Source organism: Trichosurus vulpecula, chromosome 3 (assembly GCF_011100635.1).
Source record: "Trichosurus vulpecula isolate mTriVul1 chromosome 3, mTriVul1.pri, whole genome shotgun sequence".
Taxonomy (NCBI): domain Eukaryota; kingdom Metazoa; phylum Chordata; class Mammalia; order Diprotodontia; family Phalangeridae; genus Trichosurus; species Trichosurus vulpecula.
Window position 1 is genome coordinate 207889929 of NC_050575.1, and position 23773 is coordinate 207913701.

The 23773-nt window shown below is 37.8% G+C and overlaps 1 protein-coding gene across 6 annotated transcripts in view; it reads left to right on the plus strand.

The window, feature by feature from the left end:
• The window catches only part of NCOA1 (nuclear receptor coactivator 1), a 228768-nt gene extending 208585 nt beyond the window's left edge, over nt 1–20183 (plus strand). For 3 of the 6 annotated variants that reach the window (XM_036748133.1, XM_036748131.1, XM_036748135.1), the window contains 4 exons: nt 3831–4005; nt 6922–7096; nt 14644–14736; nt 17836–20183. In XM_036748133.1, the coding sequence (XP_036604028.1) occupies nt 3831–4005; nt 6922–7096; nt 14644–14736; nt 17836–18006 (614 nt within the window). In that variant the 3' untranslated portion in view covers nt 18007–20183. Of the gene's footprint in view, nt 1–3830; nt 4006–6921; nt 7097–14643; nt 14737–17693; nt 17751–17835 lie in introns of all 6 variants that reach the window. The other 3 variants (XM_036748136.1, XM_036748137.1, XM_036748134.1) reach the window with 3 other exon arrangements.
• The last annotated feature ends 3590 nt before the right edge of the window (nt 20184–23773 follow it).

Here is a 23773-nt window from a genome sequence, read left to right on the forward strand (position 1 = left end):
CCTACTTTGAGCCCTTAGTGAAGCAGTTCAACTGTTAGTTCTTTATGTAAAATTACGAAAAGTCTATTATCAAAGGAAATGGAGAAATGTCTGAATTCTGTCAGCATTCCATAGAGAAGCAGCTTACCGGGCTTTTCATGAGCCAACATGGGCAGAACCAATTGGTCAAGATTAATTTTCTTAGGCTCAAGTTGAAGCTAAAAACAAAAACCTTAAAGATTATTAAGATAAACACCTTCATTTCACAGATGAACAACCAGAGACCTAGAGAAGTTTTGTGGCTATCCTCTAAACTCCACTTACCTAAGTTGGTTGTCGCAGAATTTCCCTTCTTCAGTTCCATTTTGTTCTTTGTTTATATGTGTGATCAACGATCACCCTAACTTTGAGACCTCTTCCTGCTCAGCTTTTTGTTTTAGCATTGGATCCTTCTCCATCTTGCCTCCAGAAATTTTACCTCATTGTTATTGAGATAGCTATCTGTTGGACTTTGTCATGTATATTCTTTACATGAGTCCAATGTTTGGCTTCATCTCCTTTCTAAAGTTTCCCATCTGTGAGTCCTTTGCCTTCAGTGGAGTTCTTTCTTAGAATGTACACATGGACCAGTTGATCAAGACTGTCAGGTCCTAGACTCCATTTAAATTCTCCTGATCAGAAGGTGTGACTGAGTTCAGGACATTACTTCATTACTTTGGAACTATGCTGGTGCTTTACCTACCCTTCTTTGTTGCATGGACCCTGACCCCATTCCAGTGATTTTTGAACTCTGTAGACTCAGGTGTTTAAGGCTGAATTGGTAACCAGACATTGATTCTTGCATTGAAGCCTCTGCTTCATTATCATTGTATTTATGACCCTGATAGAAGATGACAGTATAGTGGAAAGAGTGGTATGTTGGAATATTGGATATTGGATATTGGAAGACCTGGTTCAAATCCCTGTTCTGCCACAAACTAGCCTACCCAAAGTATTGTGCTAGGCCCTGGCATTACAAAGATTTGAAAAATGGAACAATTTCTTCCCTTGAGGAGTCGTGTTAGCTTAGCCAAATTACCTGTCCTCTCTGGGCCTCAGATTCCTCATCTATAAAAAAATGAGTTTGCGTTAGTTGACCTGTAGTGACCCTTCTAGCATTGATGTTTATATTAATGTTCCATAATTCTCGTTATAACCTTTACCCAGATTAACCTCACTACAGTTACTTGAAGGGATTGGTCAGAGGCTTTCCATGATAAATTCATGATTACCACATGTTGGTATACACACTGGCTAGTATGCACACACTACCTTGGAGTCATCCATTCCCATTCCCTATCTCTCTTACTAGTTAAGTTTCTACTTCTCGAACCACCTGGTTTCTGTGGCAATGATCAAGGTCTCAGGTGGATGATCTGCCATTTTGTATTATGTATATTGATATTAATTTCATTTAGTTCACTTTTTTAAGAGTCCACTGCACTAGATTTCATTGTGCTAGGGATCTGAATGAGATTGTTTTTAGACTTAAATTTGCCTTTGATGTAAATCTCTTAAAACTTAAATGTACAGAAAGGGGTACAATGCAAGTAGTTGAACAAATCTGTCTTAATAAGACTACATCACGTAAGACTACATTACGAGGGCACATAGAGCTGATTAAAAGGCGATAGGCACCTGGTGTGAACCGAAGGTTTTGAAAAAAAATTTGACCAATTTTTCAAAAATCTGGTATCTGATCTCTTAAAAAACCATCACTTGATCTTGTTATACCCTCTCAAGCTATCATCCTGCATCTCTCCTTCCTTTCATATCCAAACTCCTAGCAAAAGCTCTCTGGTCTTACTGCCTCTGCTTCATTTCCTCTCATTCACTTCTAAGCCCTCTGCAATATAGCTTCTGACCTTCTTAATCAACTAAAATTGACCAAAGTTACCAATGTTCTGTGAGTACCCAAATCTGATAGCCTTTCCTCAATTCATGCCTTTCTTGACATCTGCAGCATTGACTAATGACTGTATGCTTTCTTCTTAGGGATTTTATGACAGTCTTCCTTGGTTTCTCCTCTAACATATCTGGCTTTTTTTCTGTCTGGTGATTTATAGCATCCATATCCCATACCTTGACTCCGAGGCTCATTACCCCGAAGCTTCAGTCTTGAGCGCTTTTCTCTCTGTATGTCCTCTCCTGCTGACATCATCAGCTCCCAGGGGTTAAACTACCATGTCTGCACAGATTACTCATAGATCTGTATATAACCTTAGTCTCTCTCTCTTGAACTCTAATTCTTCCCTCCAGTTCTCTGTTGAGTATCTCCATCTGGAATGTACTATTAGCATCTAAAACTCAATATATCCAAAACAAAGCATATACCAAAACCTCCCATGCTTCCAAACTTCCCCATTTCTCTTGAAATAACAACCTGTCCTTTCCTACCTAAGTTCATAACTTCAGAATCATCCTTGATTCCTTATTCTCCCTTTCCATACAAATCTAATTACCAAGTCTTCTCAATTCTTCAACACCTCTTATGTCCATCCCTTTCTCTCCATTCACACAACCACCACACTCAGAGGCCTAGAGAGGAGAGGTTATTTGCCTAATCTCACAACCTGGTATCACCTTCATTTTGAGTAGTGCATTAGCCTCTTAATTAATTAGCCTCCCTGATTCAAATCTCTCCTGTCTCCAGTCTATCCTCCACACAGCTGCTAGTGATATTTTTACTGAAGTTGTTTCCCCCAATCAGTAAATTCTAGTTTATTGATTACCTCAAGAATTAAATACAAAGTCCTCTATTTGATATTTAAAGATCTAACTTCTCTTTCCAGACTGTTTATACTTTGCTTCCCTTCATATAGGCAAATTGACCTTGCTGTTCTTCACAAATGACATTCCATTTCCTATATCCTTGTTTTTGTAGAGGCTGTCTCCCATGCCTTGATTGTACTGCCTGTTGACCTCTACCTCTTAGAACCCTATTTCTTTTAAAGTTCAGATTAAGCACTACCTACAAAAGGACCTTATTGAGCTCTACCCCCAGCCATGAGTTTCTGCCTCTTCCAAAATACCCTGTGATAATTTTGTGTGTATACATGCATACATGCATGTGTGTATGTATAGGGTATTCCAAAACTCTTAGTGCAGTTGAAGCATTTAAAGCCAGGAATTGGGGTTATGATTCGCTATTAGCTTCTAAATCTTAAAACTACAATAAGATTTTTGGAAGTGTATGTGTGTGTGTTTGTGTGTGTGTGTGTGTTGTATGTGTGTATACATACATATGTATACCCATGTGACCATCCAGAAGAGCATATGCTCTGTTTCATTTTGTCTTTGAATCCCCAGTTCCTGGCACATAGTTGCCACATAATTAAATGCTCATTTGATTTCAGTTCCCCTTTTACTGGCAGAAATCATAACCGTTATCCCGTGGCCAGTTTATACTTAGTTAACCACTCTTTGGATGACACAGGCTGACAAATGCTCAAACTCAAAACTTTTCCAGTTTGGTAGCATCTGGCATAGTTTTTGTTCTACTTGGAGAGTTCCAGGACCACCGCCATTCTAGAATGAGGCATTGAAGGTTTTCTTTGTAGCGTGCCTGACAGTAGTTTTGCAATTCTCATTTTACTTAACTATATTAAAAAGCATTTTAAAAAAATATATAATGTTTGGACCTTAAAATTTTTTACCAAAAAAGGTTAAAAATTGTTTTTCATGTAATTGGGGAAAAAGTAAAATATTAAAATTTTAAAATATGTAATGTGATTGAGCAACATTTTTAAAAGATTAGGTGGAGCTACAGTCTAGTATGATCAAAATAGAAAATATTTTATCTCTTTTTCCAGGATTAGGCCAACAAGGTGAACCCAACTTTACTCCATCTCTCAGCCCTGGCAGTCCCATGATGTCACTACAGATTCCTCCTTCCCAAAGCCCTATGCTGCAGCAAACTCAGCCCTCTTCAGGCTACCAGTCACCAGACATGAAGACCTGGCAGCAAGGAGCAATTGGCAATAACAAGTAAGAGTGACGGTGTATAGTCTTCAGCTGTCGTCTGCTTAGACATGCATGAGGTGGTCTGGGGACTGGGGAAAGACAAAAAGAAGGCAGCATCAGAACTTTAGAGAATGTCCACTTTAAGCAGACAGGAAGTGAGTGAGATGCCAACAAAGGACATGATGGAGGAAGGGGGAGGTAGGAGAACGAGGAGAATATATCACTGAAGCCAAAGCAAGAGAGCACATGCAGTAGGGGAGGAACAAAGTCAATAGCGTCCAACAAAAGCATCAAAGAATAAAAAGCATAAGTTCTGAAACAAGTCTCCAGATTCAGAAAGGTCACGAGTGACCTGAGGAGTTTCAGTAGAGTAGTAAGAGTAAGAGCCATATTGTAAAGGTTTGAGGAAAAAAGGGTGTCGTAAAGAAGTGAAACACTTTTTTTAAGAAGGTAATCAGTGAAGTAGAGAGGAATGGGATGATAGGTGGATTAAGTAGAAGAGTCAAGGGAAGGTTTTTTTAGAGTTGAGATGATCTGAGCAAGTTTATAAGCAGCTAAGGAGTTCACAGTCTAGCAAGAGACTGAAGATTCAAAATAGGCTCTGGATGTTTTATAGTCCTGATGTTAATTGACACATGTCCCTTAGGAACCAAAGTATGGTTCCTTACAACTGCTCTACCCCATGTATTGAATTTAATCTTCCTGGACAGACTTTTACAATATTTCTTAATTAGAATATTAGCAAAAATTAGCCAAAGCAATATCTATATTTAATAAGTAGGGATATTAGATTTTTCTGTTTCCTAGAAATGGAATTAGTCATCTCGTTTTTTTGTCTCAGGGTACACTTCACTGGTTAACATATGTAAAGGTATGCCTGTACTTTTTCCAACTTCTTGCTTTTCAAGGAGTTTTCTTTATGGCAAACCTAGTTCCTGTTAATCTTGTGATTTATTCTTAAAGGCTTTTTATGGGGACAGATTTATCTTTAAGAATTTAAAGTAGCAAAAGTGATTAATACTTATATTTGTAATGACTTTAGTAGCTAAAATTAAATCAAAGACTAAATTATCACCTGTGACCTAAAGAGAATTATTATTTATATTATGACCAAAATCCACTGCATCTAACAATCTGTTCATAAAAATTAGACCCTGTTTTCCTTTATTAACACCCCTTATTCACCCTGTTCACACAAGTCATTGATTCTGTCTAATAGAGGAGATAGGAATAAATGATAAGGAGGAGGGAAAAAACCAAAATAATGTCTTATTTGAAAATTATACCTTTATATTAGTTTTTTTAACGATAAACAATCATAAAATTGGTTTTATTATAATCGTTGATTATATAATTGTCATTTTCAGTTTATCAGTGAAGAAAGATTTAGGGACCATTTACTAATACATATTTATTAAATTCTCATGTCATGTGCATGTTGGTGTCTAAGATACAATATATCTATAGTAAATCTATTCCAGCAATTTGTTTGTTATTTGACTTTTCTAAGAACAAGGCATGCCAGAAAAGAGAGAAGCATCAGCAATCAGCATGAAGGCGACCTTAGAGTTTACAAAATTAACAACTAAACAATAGTCTAAGTTCTGTCTAGGGTCATTTGGTGTAAGGGAAAGTGGCCCATGCCCATCAGTAACCTCAGAGGGCATTACAGTATAAGAAAATGAGATTTGTGATATTGCCCTTGAAACAAAATTATACATTATGCTCATTATTGTCTGTTTAAGAAGGCAGGAAAGTTTGATGTATTTTTTAAAGATTCACATAAAATGGTTAACATTTTTTAAAGCTGTATCATTTCAGAGGGCAAGCTTCAACTATCTGGAATATTCATTTTTGAGGAACATTTCATTCTCCAGTAAAGCCAGACAGATAAAATATAGTGGGAACAGACAAATTTGTCTAAAACCAACTCACCTAAAGATAGATCATTTTGTCTAAAACCAATACAATTATTTGTCCTAAACAAATTTGCCTAGGTAGTTTACCTAATAATCAAGTATCTTAATCCTACTGCATATTTTTGCATGGTACTCCATGCTATTTTCCTAAGTTTTGGTATTTTTTATGCCTGAATTTATTATTTTATTAATGTTTTAAAATTTAATATGATTTCATGGCTTTTTTAGCATTTTGTTTTAATGTTGGTTGGTCTTATGCTTTTGATCATTTTAGATTTTTTTTTAAACCATACCTACTCTCTAATGAAAGGCAAAGACTGTCAGAACTGTGGGCCTTAGGGTTCAGTACTCAAATAAAAACTAAGTAAAAAGGAATCTTAGATCATTAAAGATATAAACATAAAGGTCTGAATCGATTAAGCCAGGATAAACAAAAGCCTGGGATTGGAGGGGCAGGGTGGGAACCCCTTGTGAGCAGTAGTTTTTAGGTAACAGTTATGAAGCATCTTTTATATGTAAGGGTCTCTGCTAGCCAGATAGAAAAACAAAACATTAAGAGATACTTACTAACTTATTGGATTAAACTGAATTGAAGCAAGTTGATTTGAGTATATTGATTTTGGGTGAATTATTAAGGCTTTAGGGTAATTTCAGTTTAACCTAAGTCCTACTATAGCTAAGTTATTTGGTATAGTCTCTTAAATTTGTTCTAAATGTTATCAAGATACCCTAAGGTTTCATGTAATGTTGTCTTTATTGTCCTTGTCATAGCACTATATCATTAGTGACTTATTTTAAAGTTCTCATTTTGATTAATAAACTCTTTAAAGAAGTCCAGGTTCAATGTGAATTATATTCCTATGTAATGGGGTATCTCATTGTAATATGCTTTAGTTTATTTCCCATAAGCCAAGATTATAAAATTCTAAGTGCCATCTTTCACCTAAGAAATAGGACCCAGGTATATTATCCCCACTTTTAGGCCCAAGGTATGTAATCCAAACTGTTTTTGAGTTAACAGCATGTTCAATCAGAACCAGCCTACACCTGCACAGCCAGGAGTATACAACAATATGAGCATCACCGTATCCATGGCAGGAGGAAATACAAATGTCCAGAACATGAACCCTATGATGGGCCAGATGCAGATGAGTTCATTGCAGATGCCAGGAATGAATACAGTGTGTTCTGAGCAGGTTAGTACTACAATATAAATTCTGTCTCTACACACACACACGCGCGCGCACGCACTTTATTTCTCTCTATTACTTCTTTTTAGTCACAATAAATAGTTTCTGTAATTTTGCACTTAATGGTGAAATTTATGGCCTATACTTTTTTTGAATATTTTATTTTTTTTCAATTACATGTTAAAACAATTGTTAACATTTGTTTTTTAAAATTTTGAGTTCCAAATTCTCTCCCTCTCTCCTTCCCACCCTACCTCCCTAAGATGGTAAGTAATTTGATATATGTTGTACATGTATAATCATGTAAAACAGATTTCAGTAGTAGTCATGTGAAAGAAAACAAAGAAACACACCCCCAAAAACTATACCATGAAAATAATAAAGTGAAAAATATTATGTTTCAATCTGCATTCAGACTCTATCAGTTCTTTTTCTGGAGGTGGCTAGCAGTTTTCATCATGAGGCCCTTGGAATTGTCTTGGATGTATTACAAATAGTAGCTGAGTCATTCACAGTTGATCACCATCCAGTATTGCTGTTACTATGTACAGTGTTCTCCTGGTTCTGCTTGCTTCACTTTGCATCAGTTCATGTAAGTCCAGGTTCTTCTGAAATCATCCTGCTCATCATTTCTTATAGCACAATAGTATTCCAACACAGTCATATACACACAATCTTTCAGCCATTCTCCAATTGATGGGCATCCTCTCAATTTCCAGTTCTTTGCCACCACAAAAGTAGCTGCTTAAAATATTTTTGTACCTATAGGTCCTCTTACTTTCTCTTTGATTTCTTTGGGATACAACCTTGTAGTGGTATTGCTAGGTCAAAGAGTATACAGTTTTATAGCCCATGTTCTCCAGAATTGTCAAACATTTCACAGCTCTATCAGCAGTGCATTAGTGTCCCGATTTTTCCACATCCCCACCAGTATTTATCATTTTCCTTTTCTGTCATATTAGCCAATCTTATAGGTGTGATATGGTACCTCGGAGTTGTTTTAATTTACATTTCTCAAATTAGTAATGATTCAGAACTATATTTGTAAGCTTAAACATATATACTGAGGTTTCCTGTGACTTTACACTGTATTTGGTGTGCATAACATTTTGGTCTCCTAAATTTATTATAAACCAATGCATACTGATCCTGACTTGAAACTCATAACTTCTTATCCTTAGCATATTTTTTCTTTATGATATTATAGTGGTCTTAACATTATTTGCCATCACATATTTTGGATGTTTTTGATATGTGGTAGCATTTTTCTTCAAGTCTTCCTTAGCTGAAAGATGTATTCATTTATGTTGTATCTCAAGAAAGGCAGCATATTGAAGTAGATAGAGTACATCCTTGAATAATGAAGACCTGAGTTCCACTTACCTCTGACACATATTAAGCTGTATTATACCCATGAGAAAAATTCATTAACGTCTCAGTGTCCTAGACAACTAAGATTGTAAGTTACAGAAGAACTATTCATCTGCATCAGTGGAGGAAGTTTCTGTACCTGGGGGTTCTCTATACTGATAAAATCACAGGTCCAGACCAAAAAACAAAAAAAAGTAAGAAAATGCCCTGCCTGCAGTAATGTAAGAATACAATGATGATGCATGTTCTCAGATTTTAGTACTTTAAAAAAAGGCAAATTTTGAAAGTTTTGAGAGGACTACTTTACTTCTGTATATCCTAAAAGAATTTATCTGGACTGCTTCCATGGTACTTCTTAACCCAGAGTCTGTGAATTTGGAACATTTCATATTTGATAATTGTATTTCAGCATTATTGGCTTTGTAATTCTGTGGATTTTGTGGATTTAAAAGCATTATTCTGAGAAAGGTTCCATAGGCTTCAGAGACTGTCAGAGGGATCTGGGGCACAAAAAAAGATTTAGACTCAGCTCTAAGGAGTGGAGTGAGAGAAAATACTGCTGACATGTAGATTAGAGCCTGTGTATTCAGTGCTAATATTTCAATCATATGATGGACCTGTCATCTTAATGACTTAATTACTGTCTCCACTGCTTGCAAAATTGCAACCCAGCCCTCCAAGTTTGCAACCTATCTCAGCTTTCTCTGCTTATGTAACTTTTAAGATCATTGGATTATGGATTTTGTATAGGAATGGACCTCATTGGCCATCTGGTCCAATTCCATCTTTTTATAGAGGAAGAAACTGAGACCCAGAGAGGTTAAGTAACGTGCCTAAGATATCACAGTAATTGTCAGAAGTGACATTTGGATGTAGTTCCTCTGATTCCAGTTCCAGTGCTTTTTTCTTGTCCATGACATAATTTTTCCCCCTCTCATACATCCTTTACCCAACATGCAAAATATCTTCCACTATGTTGTTAAATATTATTTCTGTACCAGTAGAGCATACAAGCTTTCCCAAATGTTAACCCTTGTCTGCATCAAGTGACCAACCCATTTCCTTTTTTGTTTGTCTCTTGGATAGTATCTTTTATGGTAATTCTTATGCACAATTCTTCTTTGGTAATATATATCATACCCTACCTATTGCCCCCTAGATGTTCCACAATTTTGATTCTTTAGCAGTTGTGGTATTATTTGACTTGTAATCAGTTAACATCATCAGAAAAATATTGTGTTTTGTTTTTAAAGAAGCAGCAGCAATTAGAACCATTAAAAACAGGACTTTTCTCCAAATGCAGTCCCGCCCATTTTCCCTCTTTTCAGTTCGTTATCTATTTGTAGTTTCCACAGATAGATATTTTGATGTACCCAACATCATTGGCCCTGTCCAACTGCATAGCATAATTTGGACAATTACAGATGTTCATTGTGAGATGACCAATTGCACTTTAAACAAATATTATTGTTTCCTTTGTGTACACAATAAAACCAACTCCTTTATTTCCTTCTCCAAAGAGAACCTGTAAGATACCTTTCCATTTAGCTGCAACTTCCTTTTGTCTTCTGCTTTCATTTATAGCAAGAATAACAAGATTTGTATAAGTCAGTTCCTCCAATGATGTATCAATTAGAAAATGATCTCACCTGAAAATCTTCAAAAGCACCCAGTTGCCACTAAGATACAAAATCTTTAGCTTGGCAGCGAAAGTCTTCCACAATCTGCTACTGGCCACCTACCCTTTCACTCCAATTTCATGTTATTCCCCTTCATGAACTCTCCATTCCAGTCAAACAGGCCTGCTTGATATTCCCTGAACCTACCATTCAGTCCCATACCTCTGCCTTGGCTTAGGTGGTCCTCCGTGTCTAAAATACCCTCTCTTCTTACCTCCACTTCTTAGAATCTCCAGTGTCCTTATGACTTAGTTACCATATAAACTGCTCCCTTCTACCCCCACCACCTCAGTTCCTAGCACTCTGTGCTTCTTAAATTCTCTTTTTGTGACTTTGTAGATTTGTATTTACTTTCTTGATGTTGTATCCCCTTCCCCCAGTAGAAAATAGTTAGCACCTCGAGGGCAGGGACTGTTTTCTTTTTATATTCCTGTCACCTGGCACACATACCATAGGTTCTTAGTAAGCATTTGTTGAATCGAGTTATACTAATGCTAGTTTATGATTTAAGTTAGTTTAACTTAGTTTAAGATTTATGGCTCAGATGTTCTGACTGGAAAAGTATACTGTAATCTTTGACTTGGTTAACAAAGTTTGTTTCCATTGTCTAGTAACCAAGACCCAGCTGGTGGTAGTTTTTTCAAATTGCTGTAATAGTAATTGCAAACAGCTTTCCCAACTGGTAATCCCCACCCCACCCCCCACCTTACAAAGCTTCAATACTCTCTGAATGCCTTCTAGATGAAATCACAACTTCTGAATTTGGCATCTAAGACCCTCCACTATCATGTTCCAGCTGATTCTTCTAGCCTTCCGTCTTATTGCTCTCCCCTACAAACCCTTTGCAACTGGATCCTTTTCTGTTCTCTGAATAATCCTTGGGCCTTCCCACTTCTATTACTTTTATCATGGCATTCCCTATTTCCTAGACAACTTTTCTAGTCTCTTCTGAATACTTGATACTTACTGTCTATACCACTCATTAACAATTAAACATATGCTGCTTTGTGATATCTCTTGTATTTCTATTTAACTTTTCAGTTGTTAATGCCTTAGTTCCACCATTACATTGCAAGCTACTTGAGGCAAAGAATCATGACTATATTTCTTGAACCCCCTCCTAATGTCTAGCATAGTGCCTGACGAGTAGTCAGATAACGTTATTGATTGATGGAAAAGTAACAAAAAGCAATCCCTGAAGTGCCAGCCTTCCAAATTTAAACACCTAATAATATCACATGTCACAGGAGTAAACATTATTTATGTCTCTGAAAGTACCTGAAAGAGAGATGTCCCTAGAGGCTTGACAAAAGCAAAGACTTGGCGTCTATAAGTTTTTCCCCACTTCACTGCATTGCACCTCCCTGATTGGAATTTTGGAGGCCTGACCCAAGAGTAAACCACTGGATAAGATTTTTAGGATTACCATGATAATCTCATTGACTTGAAAAAAAAGTAGCTTTTCTTTCCTGGAATTTCTACCTCACACTTTTTACTCTTTTTCACTTCTCCTTTCTGCCTCCTTGTTCTGGGTATTTAGAAGCCAAAGTAGGAAAATAATTACATATACTTTAAAACACTATAAAAAGTCAGTGATCTTTTTAACCCAGTACTTACTTATCTGATAAAGAGTAGCAAAGAACATTTTGTGAAAAGGTATGGCTGTAGTTCATGATATCAACCTTCAGAGGTTTTACTGTAACTCTAAAATAACCTAATAATCATTTAATGGATCCTTTTAAGAATCTGTCATCCCTTCATAAGATTTATCTAAACCCTTTTAGAACTTTTTTATATATTCTGCCTGTACTCCATCACTCAAAATTGCTAGTTCATACTTGATCTCTCAAGTTTAAAAAAGTTTGTTATAAGGAAGATATTGGGAGAGAAGGTAATAGCACATGTCCAGAGGCTTTGTGACCATCTTGGGAATCTTGGGCCACTTTGACAGTCTGGTGAAATCTATGGACTCCTTAGAACATTTTTTTTAAATGCATAAAATACATAGTATTTCAAAGGTAACCAATGATTGAAATACTGTTATCAATATGGTAAAAGTTTCAAGTTCACTTAACCCTAGGTCAAGAATCCCTGCCTTAGAGCTCACCTCTCCTTTATTTCATATGTTACCCCAAGTACTGTAGTCAGAGCCTGTTTATCAATAGATGTTTGTAGTGTGTGGGGCCTCAGTAAGCCCCTGTTTTCTGTAAGTTGCATATTCTTGGGAGAGAATGAGACAAATTATACAAAAAGATTTATATAAATTATACTGAAATCATTCTTTATAATTGGTTTACATGTGAATTAACTTGAATGGCAGTAAGAAATAGAGTCAGTGCCTGGATGCTGTTCTGTAAAGAAAGTCTTTTGGCGATTTTAGGGTGATTGAGATGGTAGGTACCTGACAGTAGGAGTTAGTCTCATTGAACATTGAAGTCTCTTCTGAAAGGTTCTATGATTACTTGTAACCTGTATGTCAAAATATAAATGTGAGGTGGAAGTACTTGGGGTTGTAATGAAGTCTTGAGTCACAAATGAAAAAGCTATTGTGTTCCTAGAAAAAAGGAGGCCAAAGACATACTGGGCATTAAGCTAATTATTGAAACTTAACAAATGTTGCTATCTTTTCAACTATAGTTACAAAATAGTATGCCCTGAATTTTTCATCATCTATAATCAAGCAGATTTTGGTCACAATTTTGCTAGCGTCTAATTATATAGATCTAAACATATACATATCTATAGTGCACGTATAGATATGTATTGTATATTTTGTGGATATATACATGCATATGTATACACACGTACCTTTGTATTTATACATATATACATACATACATATATGAGTCTGATAAAAATCTGGATTACTGGTACTGCAGGATAGGAAAGAGTATGCCTGTTGGATACCTCTACCTAGATATCAAATTGCCCTCTATTTGGATTTTCCATTGTCAAATCAAAATTAGTATGAACAAAATGGATTGTCATCTTCCATACTTAAATTCACCACCCCCCCCCCTTTCAGACTTCTCTTTATTAAGAATATCACCAGTCTTCACAGTCACTCTGATTATAAACCTTTGATTCATCATTGACACTTTTATCTTCTTCACCCTTCTACATCTAATCAGTTGCCAGGCTCTCTCAATTCTAACAACACAAAATCTGTTGTAGTTGTCCCCTTCTTTCCATTTAAATGACTGCCATCTTGCTTTAACACCACATCACCTCTAGCCTGTACTATTTAATAGACTATTAATTGGTGTCCCTGCCTGTAGCTTCTTCCCTTTACAATCCATTCCACCTGAGTACATCTTCCAAGATAATCTTCCTAAGACACATCATTTCCCCACTTAAAAATCCCCAGTGGTTCCCTGTTGCCTCTACGATTAAATAGATACTACTCAAGCTTAGCATTTGAAACCCTTTGGTGCCCTTGTACCTTCTGACTTTTTTTTTTTCCATTATTGCCTTTTGTGAACTCTGTATCTCAACCACACTGGAGTACTAGTTTTTCTAAACATGACATTCCATTTTCTGTTTCCATGCCTTTTTACAGACTTTCCTTTATTCCTGGAATACAATTCCTTCTCATTTCTGTCTTTACGAATCCTCACCTTTCTTTAAGACCCCACACATGTATCACCTTTATGAAGCTTTCCCTTATTTTTCCCTCTTCAAATTATATTCTACTTCTTTGTCTTGTGTACAAGTTGCAGCTAGGTAAAATATAAGTTCCTTGAAGGCAGGGACTATTTAATTTTTATCTCAGTATCTCTAGTGCTTTAGTACATATTAGAGGCTTCACAAACTTTCGTTAAATTGAATTAATTACAATGATCCAAGATAATTTTGAATGATTTATGATGAAAAATGCTATCTGTCTCCATAAAAAGAACTGATGGAGTCTGAATCAGATTGAAGCATACCTTTTCTTTATTTTTCTTGTGTTTTTTTTGTCTGTGTTTTCTTTTACAATATGACTAATATGTTTTGCATGACTGAACATGTATAACCCATATTAAATTGCTTGCCTTCTCAATGAGGGGGGCAGGGAAGGAGGGAAAGAATTTGGAACACACAAATGTTAGAAATTGTTTTGAATGCACTTGGGGAAAAAATAAAATTTTTCATTTAAAAAAAATAAATTGAATTAATGACTCTTCATCCATCTTTTCCCTCTTCCTCCTCCACAACCTAAATGAGGCCCAGCAGAGGCAGCAGTTGGAGCATGAGACCCAGAAATACAGGTTAATGAATAACACAAGACTTGAATAAGTCGTGGTCCCTCCAAGTCCCTTTTATCATGCCATGCTCAGAATTGTCATGTAAACTTCAAAAACAAGGAATCCTTTATATTTTAGGAGTGTATACTAGCATTTAGGTGTGGTATATCAATCACCAACTTCTTGTTTTCTTCAAAACATTGATCATTAATTTTAATGGAATTATCCTTGAATTAAACAGTGCACTTGTAATTGTTCTTGAATTTGTCCTTAACAGATAAGTGATCCAGCACTGAGACACACAGGCCTTTACTGCAATCAGCTTTCATCAGCTGACATTCTCAAAACAGAATCAGATGGCAGTGCCCAGGTCAGTGAGAAATAAGGATAGATCTATCAGAGGTACTAATTGTGTGGGCCAGCTCAACATTTCTTAATTGGTCATTTTTGTAACTATATGTACACTGTTTATGTTCATGTTTAATGGGGGCACTTGTAGAAATAGTGGTTCATTCACACGATTGAATATATTTTGTGCCTCCTATGTGCAGGGCTAGCATTGTGGAGAATACAAAGAGCAAGAGCCAGCCCCTGCCCTCTAGGAGCTTGTAATCTAATTGGGGAGATAAGACACAAATTTATAAAAGACAAAAGAGCCAGAGAAGGCAATATATTTTAAGTACTAAATGAATGGTAGGGATGGTGAGTGCTTGTTGAGAGGAGAAATAACTCACTAGTTGCTGGGGCAGTCAGCAGAACCTTCATGGAAGGGGTGCAAACTGAGCTGGACCATAAAGGATCCCATGAGAGTTAGCTGAGCAGATGCTACAGGCTGAATGTGAAGGCAATAAAGCAGGTACGTGCAAGGCATATTCTGAGGGCAGTGAAGCTATCTGGCTAAAGCATGAGGTGTGAGATGTACAGGGCACTAGGCTAGAGAAAGGCGTGGGGAGAAAGGAGATGGACAGGTTAACATATTTAGACTTTTAAGTCCTATGCCCATAGAAAATTATTGAGTAAGGAAATGATGGAATGACATAGGTGCTTTCACTTAGTGGTGGTGATGAGCAGGATGGATTAGAATACAGAAGAAACTAAATACGGGGAGGTCATTTCATAAGCTACTTCATTAGTCCTAGCATAAGTCAGGATGTGAGCCTGAATTCGAGTGGTAAGAATGAGAATGGAAAAGAAAAGACTAGAGGAAATAAATATGAAGAGAGAAAAAAATGACAATTTTGTCATCCTTTTGCAGGGCAGGGGAGCAGAGGCAAAAACTGCCTCTAATCTTTTCTTTCCCTGCCCATCTTTTACAGAACTGCCAAAACAGTATTGCTAAAACACAAGTCTGACCACAGCGCTCTCCTGTTAAAAACAATTTTTGTCGCTCTCCATTTCCTATACAGATTCCCTTGTTTAGCATTTAAAGCTCTCCAGCTGCATTTTGAACTGCTGTCCTCTATTCTGCACTCTAACCCAGTACTTCACAAAGTGTGGTCTGGGGACCCATGAACATCACCAAGGCCCTCCAAAGTCAAAACCATTTTCATAATATTATTAAAACATTTTAATTTCTAATTTAGTAAATATCAACAGATGTAACCTACATAAACAAAAGTTCTCTAGGGGGTCCTCAGTTGTTAAGAGTATAAGAGGGTCTTGAGACCAAAAAGCTTGAGAACCACTGCTCTAACCGAATAGGTGACTTGATGTTCCCCAGTTTTATCCCACTTTTTTACCTGTATCTGTTTTTACACACCATGTCCCATTTTTGAAATACTAGAACAACATCTCTCCATTCAAGACCACCTCCTTCACTGGTACCTTTCCCAAACTTCCAACTTTGCTTGGCTCTCCCCTGCCATTCTGCTTGTTCTCTTGCATGCACACCACCTGAATATAACAGATGCCATAATTATCTGTGGATGGGTCCTATCCTTTTTAGATTAGAACCTTCTTGAGGACAAGAATTTAGGTAGTTTTTTCATCAAAGGATCTGTTGGAGAGATGCTTAATAAGTGTTCAGTGAATGTAAAGCAGAGATAAGAGTAGATCTGAGGAAGGAAGGAGTATAGATTTCTGAAGAATGGAGAGAAGACACAAACAGCTCGTAAGAACTGAGAGAGTTTTGGTTTTTTCAGATGTATTACAGGGAGATAAAGGCTATAGGAGAAGGAAGCTAAGCTAGCCTTCAGGAGGTTGTACAATTTTTATTAATAATGCTTCAGTTGATCCATCAGGCTCTGAAAGAGACAAAGTGAGCCTTACTCAAAGATAACTTAATTTAAATTTTGAGATAGCTTTTGGAGCAAACCTCACTGGTACGGAGGGCAGGCAGGGGAGAAGGATTATCAGAGATTAGGGAGTAGGATGGTATAGAGATGGAGGAGGTTTACCAGTGGCAGTTGGGGAACTTGAGAATGTGTTCATTAGAATTTAATGCGTATTAGTTTATTTATTCAGTAAAGATTGTAAAGACTGAAGCAAAATTTCCAAGAGGCCTTACAAGCATGAACTGCTGTTAACAAACCAGTACATCCCTAATGTGATATAATGATACTTTGGTCTAACAATAAAACCTCATATTTTAAAAGTATAAAGTTACAAGGAGCTTCAGCACAAGTTCCTGACTTGAGGTCATTTGCAGGGGTTTGTGTGGGTGGGCTCAGTAGGCAATATATTATCCCCAATAATTTTTTGATTACTATGGCTGAATAGTATGAGATGGATAACAAGTTTTATTCTCCAGATAGAAAGTACTAGAACAATTTAACTAGAAATTCTTTCTTAGCAGAACATGAATGTTAATAGAGCTGACCTTTGCTATACTGGGGTGGGGGTTGGGGGGGAAGATGTTGGTACAGGGCAGCGGGGAGGGATGTAATTCAAATGTATCTTTTATATGAGAAACTATCAAATGTAAAAATACTGTTTCCCTGTATTCCCATGACACAGAATTTAGACAAAACAATTCTCTCAGTTAACTATTGTAGGGGTGGTCTTTTGATGATGATCTGTGGTGGTCTCTCCTTTATAATAGTGTGTTAATGCAGCCATTGCCTTTTGTCTATCCAGTGACACAAGGTAGATTCATTAGTAAAGTATGCTTTAAAAGCTAAATAACAAAAATGAAAAACAAACCACCACTTGGTCCCCAGTCTGTGAAACTGGGCTTTCCCCATTAAACTAGTATTACAAGTGATGTTCATTTGCAGTAATGATGGCAACCCTGTAGGCAGCTTGGCCATTCCAATTTTGGTTTTATTTTTAAAGTGTGAACTTTCTAGAACCCTGAGCAAAATGAGTGCAGCAATTTTCTTTTTATAGGACAAGAAGACAGAAGAGTTCTTCTCTGTGGTGACTACAGACTAGAGGAATGCTCTAGTGAGTTCCCACTTCAAGTAGTACGCACTCATGAGCCGGGGGGGCCGAGCCTTCTGTCTCAACACAGCTTTTGTTTGTGTTCCAGCAGGTGCAGCAGGTTCAGGTGTTCGCCGACGTCCAGTGTACAGTGAATCTGGTAGGCGGGGACCCTTACCTGAACCAGCCTGGGCCCCTGGGATCTCAAAAACCCACATCAGGTCCGCAGAACCCCCAGGCCCAGCAGAAGAGCCTCCTTCAGCAGCTACTGACTGAATAACCACTTTTAAAGGAATGTGAAATTTAAATAATAGACATACAGAGATATACAAATATATTATATATTTTTCTGAGATTTTTGATATCTCAATCTGCAGCCATTCTTCAGGTCGTAGTATATGGAGCAAAAAAGGGGTTTGCTTTTTGCTGAGGGTTGGGGAGGTGTTTTTTGCTTTGTAAAGGCCTTGGATATTGAGAGAGCAACGCGGCAGAACAGTTGGACAATCGATTTCTTGAGCCAAATTTAATTGTTCTTATTTTTATAATCAGTCATTGGCTTCTTATCTGGATGAAGGCTTTTGGAGGAGAACCAAGATGAAAAGTTCCAAGTGGAGAAAGAAACTCCATTTCAGCTGGATTTGACTCTGACCCCATTATGGAGGAAGGGCTTGGTAGCCCTGTGCCCTTCAGCAAAAAAACAACTACAAAAGGCTGTCATCTTTCTGTAAAGCCTATCCCACCCCCAGGCAGCTTGTGTGTACAATCAGCTTCTTCTAGCAATTCTATGTCTGTTGGCTTCAAGAAAGTATTTTGCACCTCCTCCTCCCCATTCCGTTTTTTTAAAGATGGTTTAAATCAAGATGCCTCCAGCCATAGAGGCACAAATGTGTACATTTGCAAGGGATTAAAAAGAGAAAGTACAGTTTGGGGGAAAATGCAATAATTTTTTGGAAGGGTTGGGGAAGGACAAAGGGCAAAGTCTTTTGAGTTATTGTAGATACAATTTTCTGATTAAATGTGGAAAAAAGGCAGTTTGTTCTTTCTGCTTTTATTGTATTAACAGCTAAGGTAGCTAAAGTTATTTAAAATAAAAGTAAATTCTATGATCTAAGCAGCTTATTCTGCCCTTGAAATCTCCATGTAAATATTTCTGATTTCTTGTAGAAATTTATTTCCTTCTGTTTAGTTTTATGCTTTTAATATCACACTTGATTTTTCTAAATTTTTTGTGTATAAAATATAACTTGTTAATTGAATTGCAGTTCTGAAACATTTGGCTATTTCAATATTTTAATAACTGTGATGCCATTTATGGATTTACTTTAAGAATTTACAACCAATAATGTCACTGCCAGAAAGTGCCGTCCCCTGCCTCAAGGGGGACCAGTAGCTATGCTATATTGAAGAGTCCCATGGGGCGAACTGACTTATTCCAGAGAACTATACTAGGAGCTATTCTTATGAGTAAATGTCAAAATTACATAGGTTTCTTGAATAAAGGGAAAAATTAGTTCTCAAAGAAAACCTCACTTTTCAGGTTTTAAGTTTAGGATTTGAATTACCATCAATCCAGACATAATTGTTTCTATATCAGGCCGGGAAAAATCTACCTCCTGCTATAGGGCTAATTTTATCCCTTTCCATTATCCCTCCCTCCCATAAGGGATCCAATGGACCCATTTCCTGCCTTTAGAAATGTCACTGTGAGAATAGAAAAGCTTGAGAATGGTGTTATGAAAGAACCAGAGGTAGCATCATCAGCTTCCCTGGGCCAACAAATGATATTCTCCACCCCTACTACCTCTGCTTTCTGGGCAAAAGAAATGTTTAAGAACAAAGAACGTAGATTCCACGATTAAAGAAGAAGCCATTTTCTTAGCTCTTACCCTCCTTCCTAGCCAGTTCCTCCCAGTTTCAAACATCTTCACCTAATATAGAAAATAATTTGTTCAGAAAATGTAATGAATGAAAAGATGAAGGAAGAGCTAACAATGGGTAGTAACCGCAAATCAAAAATGACATCCTCAATTATAAATATGACCTCCTTAAATTCTTCACGAACTTCATCCTTGATCTATTCATTCCCGGCCTGACTGCCCAGCCCTGCATTACTCTACCCCTCCATCTCATTGCCCTATTACCCTGAGGAGGAGACAAGGGAGATTTTCTCTTTTGTTTGTCACATATAGATGTGCAATCAGACTTCAGGGTGTTCAACTCTCACTTTAGCATTCCAAGCGAAGTTTCCTGGCTGACTGCTTTTGTATAAGGAACTAGAAAAAAAAGTAGAGAATACAGAAGATGCCAACATAAGACAGCACCTCCCCCATCCCAATCCAGCTGCACCTTAAAGTATGCATGTCACCTTAAAAGTTTTTATAGTTGCACTGTTTGTTTTATGTTTGTACAGTTTAAAATGATTGCTAAATTTGAGGAAAATAAAATTGCTTGCACCTATGGCACTTCTGTCATTCCACAGGAAAATCACTTTTCAGCCACAGAATGGACCTGGTTTACCAGCATTATGGGTTGCCTACACAATAAATTAATGGAAGCAATGAAAATTATAAGAAATATCGAAAGCCTAAACCAGTTAACTGAAAATTCAGGTTTAATAAGAGAATGTAATTCTGAAAATTTCCATTATAGTCCTTGTGATGGTCTCTGAGACAGACCTAGCTGGTTCATAGAAGAATTCTAATTTCCTCCTTACCATGGCCAGGCCATTTTGATCTTTAAAGTGGGAGAAGGTCATCCTATTTCGCAGTGTATATGTTGCTTTCTAAACTTTGAGGAACCAGAAGTGAATTTACCCACTACAATACTACCTTTAGCAAAAAAGATGTATAAAATTATGCCTTGATTTTTTTTTCTTAAGGCAGCCTACACCTAGCAGAAAATGTTGCCACTTAATATAATTAAGACAAGCCTTGGTAGGAACATGAGGCTATGTGATTTCAGCCTCCTACACCCCTGTGAACTCATTCTAACTGGAGAACCAAACCTTTCATTCCACCATTAGTTTATTCACATTTAGTAAGTTATCGCTGGGAGTTAAGTCCATATGAATGTCAGGGTTAAAGTTTGAGGGGTGGAGGGTGGGGGTGGGAAAGGTTTGAGGAGAGTACTCTTGCTTTGAGGACAGGGTTGATCCTATATCTCAATCTGAACCTTTGAGGACTGTGTTCCTAGACCTAATGGAGAAAAAAGCTGCTGCAAGAAAAGGAAATCTAATTAGTGATCACATTCCAGGCAACATCAGTATGGAAAAGATGAGCTTTACTACAGTAAAGTACATTTGGGACAACTATAACCCCTAAAGGATCAAGAGAAACCTGATCTTTGTGTCCCTAATTTTCATTCAGAGAAGATGGCTAAGGAATACTTCTTTCAGGATCCTTTCATAAGAATCTGAAATTGCTTTTCCCAGGACACAGGAACATGTTTCATTTTCATTACCAACAGGTTCTTCAGACAATATACAAAGAATGCTGTCCTCACACTGACAATGACTCCGATGGTTCTGGAGAACCTTTTTTTAGTGGGCCAACTTGATAGGAAAAGAAGTTCCCTAAGCTCTGACATTTAGATCTATTATCCCACCTTTCTGGTGATAAACTACAACATGTGTGCCTAACCATTCTGTACTATTCCAATCCATTTTTTCCCATAAATTCATCACTGGAGACATTCCTCACCTCTTGACATTGTGAGGGGACCAGGGAGTGGGATACCCATCAATTATCCCCTACTCCCACCTCAGGACCAGTCTAGGATCAGTAAGCCAAAAAGTCCCTTATATACAATCCCTCTTGGGCATGAGGAAGGACACTGCCTAACAAAGTAACTCAAGCTCTGGGCTTCTGCTTTCCCATCTGTAAGGTACAGGAGCTAATCTAATTAATAAAAGTAATGTCCTTTGAGGGCAGCTAGGTGGTGTAATGGATACTCTGCTGTGCCTGGAGTCAGGACTGCCAAGGGAGAATATGTCAAAAGAGGCATGAAGAAAGGTAAGGACAGAGACTCTTTGTCTGTAGAGCTAAATCGAGGACTCAGAAAAAGTCATTCCTTGGATTTGGCAGCTAGGAAGCTGTTAATGAACTTTAATAGGGCAACCAGAGTAGCAGGGTGGGGGCAGAAGCCTAAAGTTTAGCAATGAGAGAGATGAACAGTAGCTGGGTGGGGCAGAAGGATCACAGAGAGGTGTTTGTTAGGAATGGAGGCACAGGGAAGAGAGCTGGTGAGGAAGAGGTTGATATGAAAGAGGAGACAATTAAAGAACAAAATCTAGAGGAGGCAGGAGAAGGATCTCAGGATTGGCCTTAGTGAATAGGGATGGGTCTAGGATCAGAGGGATGCAGAACAGTGAATGTTAAGGACTAGAACAAAGAAGCTGAGGGAGCTCATCTCAGGTGACCTCATTCCCAGAGAAGTAAGAGGATAGGACATCTGTGTATAGGGGTATTATTGGTAATACACATAAAGTCTTCAATAGTTACTGTGGGGAAAGGGACAGACTGTTGAGCAGCAGCAAAAACCCGGCCAAGGATAGGTACCATAAATCTGTAGTGGGTGAGATCAGTTTTTTTATGCCTTTCTCCATCAGTGCTCAGAAACCAGAAGAGAGGGGAAAGGAGTCACACAATACAAAGGAGAGAGTCTGGGAAAGTACCCTAGGAACATTTGAAGAGAGAAAAATACTTTCAGGTGAGATTAAGTTGAACTTTGAAGGAAGAGATGGCCCTCCAACCCCCTTTAAGTCGAAATCTCTGTAATTACATAACTAATCTATCACTAATAGAAACATCTCTTTCCTAGTAGAAGGGCATAAACACCTGACCTTATCTTTGCAAGAACTGGTGGTGGAGGGAGGGAATAAGCATTTATATAGTGCCTACTTGTTCCAGGCATGGTGCTACACATTCTTTACAAACATCTCATTTGATCTTCAAAACAGCCGGTACCGATATTATCCTTGTTTTACAGTGGAGGAAACTGAGGCAGACAGGTTAAGTGATTAGCCTAGGGTCATACAGCTAGTAAGTACCTGAGGCTGGATTTGAACTCAAGCCTTCCTGACGCTAGGCCCCAGGTAATATCCAGTGTACCACTGGTGGAAAAGAGGGAAAGATAAGGCACTATGATCTGCCTTTAGTCGTGTAATAGATTTGCAGCAAAAATCTAGGTGGGGGTCTCCTGATATAAAAAGAAAATAAATGCCGGTTTTTAGAATTCTTCTAAACTGGAATGTTAATGGCCAATAGCATTATTCAATACAAGATATATAGTGAAAAGAGCAATTCAGCCAAAGGACAATGGTTTAAATTGTTCCAGATCACATCACAAGTCACTTACACATTCTTTTTTTTCCATCTCAAAAATCAGAATGTTTATATTACCTGTTTCACAAGGACATTGTGAGAATCAAATGAAAAGGTACACATAAAGCACTTTTTAAACCTTCAAGTGCCATATAAGTGTAAGAGATTTTGGCACTTATCTCCTAGGGTCTCTATCACAGAGAGAGGGGGCAGTCAATACTGGGGCTGCCTGAACCACCCTAGTGAGTGAGACAGCATCTTCCTCCCCTTTCTACCCTTCTCCTTGATTCCATCCAACTTGGAAATATACTCACTGCAGTCTTCTGCTCCTCATAGACTTTTTTTTTTTTTGCAGGGGGGAAGGACGGGCAATTGGGGTTAAGTGACTTGCCCAAGGTCACACAAGTGTCAAGTGTCTGAGGCCGGATTTGAACTCAGGTTCTCCTGACTCCAGGGCTGGTGCTCTACTCACAGTGCCACCTAGCTGCCCCTCCTCATACTCTTTGCATCCTATCACCCAACAAGCCCCTCATCACTCAACCAGTCCCTCGCTGCCACCTACCTCATTCCCCACCCCTAAAAATATCAACATTCAAGCCGACATTTGAGGGCTGCACTTTTTTCACAAGGGAGCTATACTAATGAACCAGGCCTCGGATTTTCACGACTAGCAAAGACTACCAAAAGCAGGTCTCTTGCTGTGGGACCATGTACATCCCAGATCAA